Below are 13,551 nucleotides of genomic sequence, written 5' to 3' on the forward strand. Positions count from 1 at the left end.
TACAAGGAACTGGTACAGCTGAGAGACACCTAATAACAGACTGGCAGGTTTAAAATAGCAAAAGATAAATTCTGAAAAATCTTTGTTAAATGTTGTTTAAGGGCAGAGAGACACGATCAGATTCAGGGAGATTTAGTCGCCCGGCGATAAATTGCTTCTTCTTCGGGGTGACTAATCTCCGAACTGCCTCCCACTGGCTAGAATCTTAATCGCCGGCGGGATGGCACTTGGAACGCTTCGTTTTCTGAAGGTGCCCGAAGTTTCCTTGTGAGGCAACTTTCGACGACTTCGGAAAATGAAGCGCACCAGTTGCCATCCCGCCGGCGACTAATCTCCCCAAATATGAGCGAGCGTCTCTGCCCTAAGGCTAAGGCCACATTAGGCGATAGCGCCGCGATTTGACTCGCGGCGACTTTTCGCCGCGACTTTTAAGCCGCAATCGCTGGGGAAACTTTTGCGCTGGCGTCTATGGGGAATCGCGAAAAATCGCCAGCGTAAAAACACACGCGGCGATCTTTTTTCTATTGTCGCTCGAAATCGCCTAGCGAGGCAATTTCGAGCGACAGTAGAGAAAAGATCGCCGCGTGTGTTTTTACGCTGGCGATTTTTCGCGATTCCCCATAGACGCCAGCGCAAAAGTTTCCCCAGCGATTGCGGCTTAAAAGTCGCGGCGAAAAGTCGCCGCGAGTCAAATCGCGGCGCTATCGCCTAGTGTGGCCTTAGCCTAAAAGGGAAACAAATCTGTAAACTGTATTTTTAAAAGATAAATCAACAGTCGTGGAGATAAAGGTTTGTGAATATGGTGAGAAATCTGACAAATCGATCTCCACTTTTTATTTTGTCTCCCCCTGTGAGTTTTTCCTATATCATTTCAGGAAAGGTTTTGTTTCAGACAGAATTGTACAGTGGCCATGTTTGAATATATAATTGTGAATGTCACAATGTTGCCTTTCAGGGAGTATTACTTTCCGGCTCTGTTAGTACAGGTCAGAGCTCGTCAGGAATAAACATATCAGCGATTGTGATCTGCAGATGTTGTGAATTTACTGAATGGCTCTGGCTGAAGTCCAAATTCTGTGGTATAGTGCGGTTAGCAGTTTGTGTGCTTAGGCATGATTCAGCCCTTATGGAATGCACAAAAAAGCCTAATGGGACAGCACTTTAATTATAATTATGTGTGTACACTGTGACCTTCACTGTGCTTGTGTCATTGCTTTGCACAATTTGTGACCATAATAAAACACCCGCATCAGTTAAACCGTAATATTGGGACATTTAGCAACTGCTTACTTATGGTTTGGCTTTGTTTAGATCTAAAGGAGCCTTATACTGAGGGTGCATTATACCGAGGGAGGGTGCATTATAATTTTTGAGTTAAAGGGGAGTACTCATGTCTGTAGGGGTTTTAACCAATATGACATATCAGTAGGGTTGCCACCTTTTGCAAAAAAAAATTCCGGCTGGTGGAGGGGGGTACAAAAAGGGGGTGTGGTGTGACGTAAAAGGGGGTGGGGTTGTGACAAAGGGGCGGGGCCACGGCGTAGCCAGGACAAAAACCCGAAGGACAAGGTATGTTTACAGGGGATTGGGGGGGCCGAGGGGGTCTTTTTAAGGGTAAAAGCTACATTGCCGGTAAATTTGTAATACCGGCCCCGGCCTTGGCAGGTGTTTTACTGGCTAGGCCGGTAAAATACCGGCCGGATGGCAACCCTACATATCAGCCATTTTTTCAGAACATATGGCCACTGGAGGGCCACTTGTGCATTATTCAGACTCACATGTCGGGGAGCATCAGTGGGTTTTAAGTGAAGCAAAACCCTATGGTTGTCATTAGAGCTGCCTTGCCTAGCAGTTCCTTGGATGAAAGGGCTCAGTATATGAGCACTAAGAGCAACAGTTTTATATCCCTTAGTTCCATTGTTAAATTATCCTATTCTCTCTATACTGGTGGCCATAGACGCAAAGATCGCTCCTTTGGCAACATCGGCAAACGAGCGGATCTTTCCCCTATATGCCATTAACAAGCATTGATATATCGGGGGTAATCTGATTGTTTGGCCGTATGGTAGAACGATCCGATTATGATGTGTCATGGGCTCCGGCGGGATCAGTCGGGTCAAAATCAAACCTGACCGATTGACCAAACGACCGATCTCCGCCGGATGAAAGATGTTGGCACACGCCACACACAATCTGAAAATCGTACGAATCCTCAATTCGTACGATCAGATTTGTGTGTCTATGGCCACCTTAAGTGACTTGTCTACTACTTTGTAAAAAGAAAAGGATGTGTGATATGTTTTTTTTGTCTTTTTTTTAACAGTATGTTGTTGGAAAGATTACAGCCGATTACAACAGGGAACAGCTTTGGATGGCCAATGAAAACCTGGTTATTCTGTTACAAGCTCAAATAAAGGGTTTTCTTGTCAGAAAAGCATTCAGTCAAAGGAAAGCATATCTTCATAAACAGGAGCCATCTGCAATCAAACTACAGGTAAATTACAGGAAAATACGTTCCTTTAAAGGACATATATAGGATAAATTAAAAAAAATGAATTTTGTAGGCAATTATGAGTAATATATGGTGTTGCTTACATGGTGCTAAAAATTTATATTATCTTTAAAAATAGCCCCTTTATTAGAGCTCCCTATAGATGTTCTCTGGTCCCTGTCCGTGTTTCAAATGAGGGGTGGACGTGTCCTAACGGCCCCTGTCAGAATCACAGTAGGAGGGGGACAGCCAATCACAGCCCTGCAGTCACACAAGCAAAGAAAGGCTTCAGTTCCCTATCAGGTCCTGCTAGCTGCTGATTGGTTCCTCTCCTACAGTGCAGTGAGCTGAGTGCCATTGGCTCCCCTGCACAACCTGGGAATACAGGGAGCAGGAAGTGTAAGAGAAGGGAGGGATTATAAGGGTTTTTGCAGAAATATTCAATAAATCATCCTGAAACACTACTTTTTTTAAGCACAATTCTTCTATATCTAAATGAGTATAATGCACTGGTACATTCTTATTTTTTACACAAAATGTCTCCTTTAATATGTAATGAGCAATCTCAGGGAGCTTAGACAGTGTACACACAGGCCAGTGTGATCACCAGGTTATGGGATTAATTGTTCCACTAAGGGTGAAGACACACAGAGCTACTAGTATCGGCTACTTGTCATGGCTACAAACTAGACTATATTGATCATTGGCTTCGCTAAGACAATATTTTAGCTCAGGCAATTCTCAGTATTGTCCATGGCATATTTTGGGCATTTTGTAGCCACAAAAAGCAAAGCCACTTCACTACTGCCCAGTTTGTATCTATGACAAGTAGTTGCAACTAGTAGCAGCTAAATAAGAAACCCAGAGTCTGGCTAGTTTGGTTTAAAATTTGAAAACAAGCTCACATAGCTCTATCTGATGGTAAACTGAATGAGGGAAATGGTTATCAGGATATAGCTAAAGAAATTTCTCACATTAGACATGGGTGAGTCCTATATAGACCATGCATAGTCCTATATCAGTCCAACCAGAATATTCATTTGATATAGGACAGTCAATCCCAATGGGTCCTATTAAATATTTAAATAAACCCTACACGGATACTGATTAGGGGAGCCCATCATTTTGGTCCTTTACAGATCCCAGCAGCCTGCTAAGTTGGCAGCTAAAATATGGTGGTGTAAGAGGAGCTTAAAACCCTTTTTAGCAGCACTTATTTATTCGTATAGACACAACAGGTATTTTATCACATTATATAATAAGCAGTGGCGATCCTAGAGGGGGGCTGGCCCTGGTGCGTGACGTGCAGCCGGGCCCAGCCCCCCTCTGTACAGCCGCATTTGCCGGCATTTTCAGCGGCGAACGGACTGCCTGGGGGCCCTGAGGGGGTGCGGGCCCTCGCCCGCTCGGACCCCCTGCTCCCCCGGTAGTTCCACCACTGATAATAAGTAATATGAAAACACATTATTATTACAATCCTATTTTTATTCAATTGATGGGTTCAAATCTCACATTTACCCTGGTATTGTAGGCATGCTGGAAAGGATACAAACAAAGGAAATCTTACACAGACCGGCTAAAATTACTTCAAGCAAACATTGTTGGCATTGTCAAGGTAAAGTGTCTTTTTTTCTCTACTTTTTCTTTTGATTAAATCTTTAGGAAAAGCAATGACTGTAATTTACCATACTGACAATGAGTTGATATCTTGCACGCAGTAATGTAAGGGTGGTACACGCTGCTACTTGGGGAGATTAGTCGCACAGCGACATATCGCCTCTTCTTTGGGCGACTTAACTCCCTGAAATGCCTTCCCGCTGGATAGAATGTAAATCGTCTAGGGGGTGGCACTCAGAACTCTTTTTTTTTTCCAAAGTTGCCTCACGATGAAACTTCGGGCGACTTCCGATGGGTGAAGCGATCTCAGTGCCATCCCGCCGGCAATTCACATTCTAGCCGGCGGGAAGGCATTTCGGGGAGATTAGTCGTCCAAAGCAGAGGTGATTTGTCGCTGGGCGTCTAATTTACCCAAGTAGCAGCGTGTGCCACCACCCTTACAGTTGTTCGGCTGGAGATTGGGGTGAAAAAGTAATGTCACTGTAGGCCCAGATAAACATTACTGACTGTATGGACTTTAATCCATTTATAGAAATGATGAAGTCAAATAAATTATATAGAAATTCGCTGGCATGAAATAGCATATTCCTGTTTATTTCACACTGGCCAGGGCAACAGCTTATAAATCTTCTGCTCTTAAGCCAAGTTTAGTATGTTTATATAAAACATCTCCATGCCTTAATTTCTTTCCCTTGTATTGGAAATATTTAGAAAGGGATGTGCCCTTGGATTTCAGTCCTTATTATGTGCACTGACTTGCTAATGAATTCATGGAGACTAATATGTAAGGCCTCCAAGTAATATGTAGATTGTAGTCTTGGCAAACGATTTCTGTTCTTCTTTGATCTCAATACAGCACATCTAATGTATTTTATTGTGCAAAATGTAAAGGAATTGAAATATAAATATTATTATAATGCATGAATAGGATTTTTTTATTTTTTTCAGTAAGAGATAGAGGGGCTCTGTGCTCTTTCATCTTTAGTGCATGGATCTGGGATATGGCTGCCAGGCAGTTTAGTATTCCCTTGGAAAAAGCAATAGTAATGTTTGACTAAGTTTTATAGCCACCACTTGTTTGATGTAAGCCTCTTAGTTAATGCTTCCTCTGATGAATAGTAAACAAAATGCAGAAAGGCAGTGTCCTGCTTCAGCGCAATTGGATTAACTGTTCTGCTCCAACATGGTCAATAAATCAGGATATTCTGCCATTATATTCAAAAAGGCATTTTGCAGGATGGTAACTAGTTTCATGTGTCCGAGTTCAGACCCACTTGTCTGGTGTCTGTCTCATCGTGTGTGAGTGTGTGTGTGTGTGTGTGTCTTTCCTGCCTCAATTAAACAAACAATTAAACTGATTTGCAGCCAAGGTGTTGCATGTAGGAAAGTAGCACAATTGCATCTTGCTTTCGACTAATGGCAGATGTAATGTTGACCATTTGGCAAAACCACTAGCTGTCAGAACATGTCTTAACACTTACAAATGTATGCGAAATTCTTGGTCAAATATTTGCTTTAGCCCATGTTCTGTCAGCTCAGCCAGAACATTAATCCCTGTCTGTTGTCAAAAGTATATATCCAAAGGTAGTATCCTCAGTCCCCACTGTTTAACCATGGAACTTCTAGAAATATAATTAATATGGCCTCCATTTGAGCTGCTAACCCCATAAACTCATATAGATTTGCAGATTTCCCATCCCTTTCTTCTCAACTGTTCCAAAACTGACTGATATTATGGCACTTCTGTGATTGTCCTATGGCTGAACTAAATATGATACTCCATAGAATAATACTTGAACCTCATGTTCATCCCTACCTCATGCCTCATTTCTAACTCTAGAAATATACGTGGCATATGGGACAACCACATTTTGCACCATGGAAGGGTATATGTTAGACTGTACATTTACACATTTAAGTGCATCATCCAGTATGTGAACTTTTGTTGCCTATTTTATCACTTTTTATGGTGCTGAAATGAAGTATTACCTTCTGTACATAGACAAAGTCAGTTACATTGAAATCCACAAACCTCATCAATATTACTGATTGCACACTTTATAAAAAGGGGCCTTAGTTTGAAACATTGACAGAAAATTGGCCACTTAGTCTAGTGTAGATAATGTGATGACATTTAGGATTTAGAAGACAAAGGGGCAAATTTACTAAAGGGCGAAGTGGCTAACGCTAGCGAAAATTCGCCAGTGTGACGTCATTTTGCCACTTCACCGATTTACTAACAGTTGCTGGTGTAAATTCGCTAGCGAAGTGGACCTACTCTAGTGCTACTTCACACCCTTACGCCAGGCGAAGTTGCACTATGGCGAAGGGACGTAACTACACTAATTCACTAACTTGCGCATTTTACTGAACGTTACCTCTTGTGCCAGACTTGCCTTCGTCACCGCAGACCAGGTGAAGTCCAATAGAGTAGATAGGACTTGCTTCAAAAAAAGTTTACATTTTTTCTAAGTCCCAAAAAACGCTGGTGTATTTTACATTTTTAAGGGTGATAGGCTGAAAAAGATCATAATTTTTGGGGGTACTCTCCTTCCCCCCTACATTTCCTAACATATGGCACATTAACTATACAGTGGGCACATGTATAGGGCAAAATAACTATTTTATTTTATAAAGCTTTCCCAGGCTTGTGTAGTGTAATGTATTTGCTGCAACATATACGTCCATTGTACTTTAACTTCCCGCTGTATGCAAATTAGGCATCACTAGCGTAACTTCGCTTTGCTTTACGAATTAACGCTAGCGCAACTTCACTACCTTTAGCCTCCCTGGCGCAACTTCGGATTTTAGTGAATTTGAGCAGCCCTGGCGAAACTATGTCTGGCGAAGTGTGGCAAAGCCGTCGCTAGCGCATTTTCGGCCAATAGTGAATTTGCCCCAAAAAATGGAGGAACGGATGGGTGGCAGAGGCATCTTCATAGTCATTTGCGTGTATTTAGTTTTTCTGGTAAGGAACAGGATATGTTGCATAGTTAATCTTTTTTATGCTCCTTTTAGATCCAGTCTTGGTTCCGGATGTTAAAAGCAAGAAAGGGATTTCAGAAAAGACTGCAGTATTTCACGGAACATGTAGGGTTTTTATCTGTCTTATTATTATTTTTATTTGGATTTATACATATTGCCATTAATTATAAAATATGTAGTCTCAAAACAGTTTTTATGTTTGTACAGGAAAAAGAAATCATCAAAATCCAAGCATTTCTTAGAGCAAATAAAGCCAGAGAAGATTACAGAACTTTAAGTAAGTACTGAAGTATGATTATTTAACTTGGGTCTTTCTGTTCTTTACATTATTCAGATAGAAACACTGCTAAACTACCTCTCTCAGCATTCCCACAAATCGAGGTTCTTCTTTTGCCTCCAAGGTGCAACTGAAAAGGAAATATGCAGCAGGAGCGCACAAATAGAAGACTTTAAATGCTGGGCACAGCTTATCCTGTCATCGGCAAACTATGTATGAGTGTGTGGGACACCAATGACCACTTTAATTACTTCTTCTCCTTACAGTAATTACTCCTTACAAAATGCAAACGTGGCAAATACCCAGCATTCATGTTTGGAAAGTGTTTGTTACAATTGGTACAATGTTGTAGGTAAAGTTTTAGTAGCAAATAATAATATATAAAAGGTATATGACAGAAAGACAAGTAATTGCTTAGCTAAGAGCATAAGAGAGATTAAAGGGGTTTGAGTTAACTTTTAATATGATGTAGAGAGTGATATTCTGAGGCAAAATTGCAATTGATTTTCATTTTTTATTAATTAAGGTTTTTGAGTTATTTAACTTTTTATTCAGCAAATCTTCAGTTTCCATTACAAACAATCAGGTAGCTAGTGTCCAAATTACCCTAGCAACCATGCATTGATTTGAATAAGAGAATGGAATATGAATAGGAGAGGCCTGAATAGAAAGATGAGTAATAAAAAGTAACAATACATTTGTAGCCTTACAGAGCATTTGTTTTTTAGATGGGGTCGGCGATGCCCATTAGAAAGCTGGAAAGAGTCAGAATAAAAAGGCAAATAATTATAAAACTTTAAAAAATAAATAATGAAAACCAATGGAAAAGTTGCTTAGAATTGACCATTCTTCACAATAGATCAGTGGGAACGTATTTGGATTAATGCCACAAAGACCTCTATATGTGGTATCAAACCCCCGCCCTATTGCATAGACTTTTTCCTACTGTTCCACGAGCTGTTGGAGATGCGGCTCCACACCAGCAACACTGTTTCATATGTTCTGGACATGCCCCCAAGTAACCCCTCTATGGTTCACGGTACAAGTCTTGGTGAAAAAAGTTACTTGTTTGGATCTTCCAAGTGACCCTTTGACTCACTTATTAGGAGTAGGGGGGGGAGTAGGAGTAGGGTTTTGGGAGTAGGGAAAGGGACACTTAAGGTGTTAAGCTATATATTTACAGCGGCAAGGTGTTATTAGCAACACAACCCTACGCCTCCATCTTTATGGGACCTAATTGATAGAATAGAACACGTAAGACGTATGGAACACTGTATGGAACTATATGGAACTGCTATATTACATAGCACCTCGCTAGCAACAGAAGAAGACTTTATTTGCTTTTATTTTATTTACTTGGTTTATGTGGAACTCCTATTACAAAGAGTTGCATGGCGAGGGGTAGATATTAAAACCGGGACTAGTTAAATCTGTACTAATTTCCTCTTTTTAATTCCCTCATATACGGTAAGGTTGCCATCTAATGAAGCCAAAAGTAAAGTTATCGGGAGGCTACATCAGCTCCCTGGGGCGAACTAAAGCGCACTGTACCACACAATATATTTTCTTTTTCCTTGTGTTTTTCTTTATTTTTCTTTATGTTTATCCTATGTTTATCATAAATACTGCTGGTCCATACCCCGGTAAATATTGAATGATGATACTGTGCATTCTTAAAGGGCATGTAAAGTCTAAAATACAATAAGGCTAGAAATGCTGTATTTTGTATACTAAATATAAACATGAACTTACTGCACCACAAGCCTAATCAAACAAATAATTTATGCTTTCAAAGTTGGCTACAGGGGGTCACCATCTTGTAACTTTGTTAAACATCTTTGCAAGACTAAGACTGTGCACATGCTCAGTGTGGTCTGGGCTGCTTAGGGATCGTCATAAACAAAGCTGCTTGAGTTCTGCATGGCTGGGAAGTAAGGTGGGGGCTCCCCCTGCTGTTCATAAGTATGATTGTTTCCCTGCTCAGCAGTTAGGGACCATCTGACAATTCCTACCCACTGCAGTAAATGAATGGAGAATTCTACTGCATACAGTCAGGTTTCTTATAAAAACGGTACACATTTTTTAATTAAAGTATATTGGACTTAGGTTTCTTTTTCATTAAAGAAAGTAAAAATGGGATTTAATTTTTTTGCCTTTCCTTGTCCTTTAAATATGGATATGTACCAATGTATTTCTCCTTTTCTTTTGTGATCTTTAATAAAAATACAGTTAAAAAAAATAATAATTTGCCGTTCTATTACATCGTAAAAGTTTACTTAAAGTTGAACCACTCCTTTAACAGAATATGAATTCAACTGAAGACCACTGTTTTAGATTAAAAATAAATAGGGTTCTCTGTAGCGTTCTTATCTTTCCCAGATGATGACTGTCCATGCCATGCAGTCAGTTGTGCAACATATCTGTGTTGTATCTCCTACAGCGAGCGTTGATTTCTTTCTCAATTTGAGATGCAATTCAATTCAGAAAAACTTATCTCACTATTTATCATGTGAAAACTCTATTGAAAGCAATGGCAAAAAAACAGGAACTGTATTTGGAGAAATTCAATCTCGTCCATGAGTTTTAATGTGATAAACCATTAGATAACTTTTTCTTACCGAATTTAATCTGGCCCAGTATATTGACCAATTTGTTGTGCTAGTTTAATTGCCACCCAAAAGTCGCACACATCCCATTAACCTTAACTAAGTCAATGGGGGTGTAGCCTCTTGAAGAGTTTGATGTGCTGATTTATTCTACTTTCTTTTAAGGGTTAGTTCACACGAGGAGATTCGGGGAGATTTTGTCACCTGGCAACTTATACGAAGTTGCCCGAAGTTTCCTCACGAAGAAACTTCAGGCGGCTTCGGAAAACGCTGCACTGCGCGTGCTTTAGCGCAGGCAACTTTTCATAATAGTGGATGGGAAGACACGAGGAGGCAGTTCGGGGCCAGGCGACAAAATCTCCCCGAATCTCCTCGTGAGAACTAACCCTAAAACCTCTTTTGCTAATAGAATGGCTTGTCTTTTGTAACTGTCATGTTTTCACCATTGAATTGTCGTTTATCATATTGAATGTTCTAGAACTTACCCAACATGCAGGGGCTTCATGTTATAATTGTGTTTGAGCAGTGCTGCTATAAGTAAAGTCTATGTATTGAAACCAGACATCTTCTTTGTCTGTATAAAATATGGTATCAGGACGTTTTTCCCTGTGATGTTGCAACAGTATAACTGATATAAGAAGAACAAATCAATAACCCTTCACACTTTTTATATTCTTACCCCACTATTCAACAGTCAGCTCTGAAGAACCCCCACTAAATGTTGTGCGCAAATTTGTCTACCTTCTGGACCAAAGTGATTTAGATTTCCATGAAGAACTGGAGGTAACAAGGTTAAGAGAGGAAGTCGTCACGAAAATTCGATCTAATCAACAGCTGGAGAAAGATCTCAACCTCATGGACATTAAAATTGGATTATTAGTGAAAAATCGGATCACATTGCAGGTCAGTTTAACTTTATAATCCTTTGGGAAAAAATCCCTTTGCAAGGAAATAAGGAATAATTGCATTGTCTAAATGCTGTTATATAGGGAATATACAATGGGAAAATAAATTATCTACAACAAGACAAGGGTTTTATGAACCAACTTGCAGCTCCATGCTCTTATAGTAACTTATAACTAGTAAAGATACTAAAATGTATTTAGTATTATCCCTTGAAAAGAAATGCACAGATATATTATGTAAATAGATAGTGCAAATGTGTGTGTATTTGTTTTAAAAGGATACTCCTAAATAAAAAATGTTTAGCTACTTGTTGGGGTAATGGATGCCATTTTGAATTTCAAGCTGGAGAAAAGAAGAATAAATGAACATAAAAAGAAAATAAATAATAGAAAACGACTGCAAACTGTCTTAGGCTTTCACTATTTACTGTATGCTAAAAGTTCACCTTTAAGTTAACTTTTAGTATGTTATAGAATAGCCAATTCCAAGCAACTTTTCAATTAATAACATACTAAAAATTAACTCAAAGGCAAACAACCCCTTTAAGGTTATCTCCCTCTTTTGGCTGACAAGTAACTACATTATTTAACATTATTTATATCGTCTAACATACCACCTTACAGACCCAGTGTAATAAAGAATAGGTGCTGGTTAAAATCAGCTTATAATTATCCAGACAGCCATATTGGTTGTAAAGGACGCTTTGTGTTTGTATTCAACGAGAACTACATTTTCTGCACTTTTCTGCACTGGGCATGGCATCAGCTGTGCATAAACAAGATTTTGGCATGATCTAAAGCTTGTTTCAATAACAGTATCCACAATATAGCTGCTGTCTGCTTGCTGTGATTGTGATGTCCAATAGTGATGGGCGAATTTGGTGCATTTCGCTTCGCCCAAAAATTTGTCCAATGGTGAAAAATTAGCTAAACGGTGCCGGCGTCTCATTTTTGACGCAGGCATCCATTTTTTATTTGATACTGGCGAATTTTCATGGCGGTTTTGCAAATTTCACCGCAAATTCGTGCCAATAAATTCGCCCATCACTAGTGTCCAAGACTTAAAGAAACAAGATTGAAATAATTTACAGTGTAAGTGAAGATTATTTTTGCTTTAATAACATCATAAAATAAGATTTGGAGTTATTTCTTAGGGTGACGGGTCCCCTTTAATATCCTCACTATTTTCAGAACGTGAAAGTAAAATACTGTGACCATAAACACAGTATCTGGGAAATGAGCCTTAAATTACATTTTATTACATTTTCCAACAATCAATAAAAATATATTTGGGTCCTGTTCAGACATTTGTGACTTCAAACATATACAGAAAAGTAAGGTTATTAAATGAGTTGAAATATGGACTTATTTGTATTTTAACTTGGGGAGGCACGTTTATAAAGGGTCGAATTCATGTGAGTTTTTTAAAATGTCTGTAAACTCCCATATATTCTAAATTCGACCAATCGACCCCGAAAACTCAATTCGAATTTGATTCTAATTTAAAAAAATCCATTGTCGGGAAGCCTGCAAAAAACTCCAATTTGATCACCGGACCTCTTCCATTGACTTAAACAGCAATTCAGCAGGTTTTAGGTGGCGAATAGTCGAATTTGAGTTCTTAAAGGGCCAGAGTATGATAAATCTTGAAAAACAAATTAAAGTTTTTTTAAAAACTCGAATCGAATTTGAATAACTCCCTAGTAAGTTTTGACCATAAAAAAAAAATCAAAAATTTGAATTTTCAATTCGACCATTGATAAATCTGCCCCTTACTGGGAAAAAAAATCCTGTTGTAAGATTATTTTAGTTTTCTTGTGTTTTAGCTTGCTGTATATAAATTCCAGAAAGCAGAGCAAGGAGCTAGAGAGTGAAATAAACCCATCACTTTTAGATGAGAAATTAACAGTCATTTTGTGTGTCTGTGCAGGATGTTGTGTCGCACAGTAAAAAACTCAATAAGAAGAGTAAAGGCCAAGTGGAAGAGATGCTGACTGTGGATAAACAAGGGATAAAGAGTCTTAGTAAGGATAAAAGGAAAAAGCTTGAGGCCTATCAGCACTTGTTCTACCTCCTCCAGGTGAGTAATTTTTCGGCTTCCTGGTGCTAAATTATAATTTGGCAGTTTATTATAAACTAAAGAAAAGGTGTGTGTGCTGATTTATTAAATAGTTATTATACAATCATAGGTTTACACTTCATCCCAAGAGATTAGCTGACTCTGTGGTGGTATAGGGGTTCCAGGAAGGACAATGTTACACAATAGCCTACATCCCATAGTGGTGCCATTCTGCATTAAGACCTTTGCATTTAGTGTTAATTTCCATTCTCACGCTTAAGTATGGCCCCATTTTGTGCAAATCTTCCAATACAGAATAAAGGTGGCCATAGACGCAAAGCTAATATCGTATAAAACTAATTTTCATATGATATTTGGTGCGTGTATGGTGGGAAAAGAGCCGGCCAATATCGGCAAAAGACTTGGATACCGGTCGGGCTAGATGGAAATTTGTGATCGTGTGCCTTTGAAGACACCTTGAACATCGGGCATTCTTCGTGCTGAATCGTCAGATACAGATAGAATTCTATTGTTTCAACCTGTATATCAGATTCAGCTCTACAAGTGTATATTGAAATGAACGATCTTTCTTGGAAAGATCTTCCCCAAGC

At 39.3% G+C, this 13,551-nt stretch overlaps 1 protein-coding gene across 4 annotated transcripts in view; it reads left to right on the plus strand.

Moving 5' to 3' along the window:
* The window catches only part of iqgap2.S (IQ motif containing GTPase activating protein 2 S homeolog), a 180,809-nt gene that overhangs the window by 137,548 nt on the left and 29,710 nt on the right, over positions 1-13,551 (plus strand). For all 4 annotated transcript variants that reach the window (NM_001089119.2, XM_041573942.1, XM_041573949.1 and 1 more), the window contains 6 exon segments: positions 2,324-2,494; positions 4,023-4,106; positions 7,127-7,198; positions 7,301-7,370; positions 10,671-10,879; positions 12,812-12,961. In NM_001089119.2, coding sequence (NP_001082588.1) covers positions 2,324-2,494; positions 4,023-4,106; positions 7,127-7,198; positions 7,301-7,370; positions 10,671-10,879; positions 12,812-12,961 — 756 coding nt within the window.

This window comes from Xenopus laevis, chromosome 1S (assembly GCF_017654675.1).
Source record: "Xenopus laevis strain J_2021 chromosome 1S, Xenopus_laevis_v10.1, whole genome shotgun sequence".
Classification (NCBI taxonomy): Eukaryota; Metazoa; Chordata; class Amphibia; order Anura; family Pipidae; genus Xenopus; species Xenopus laevis.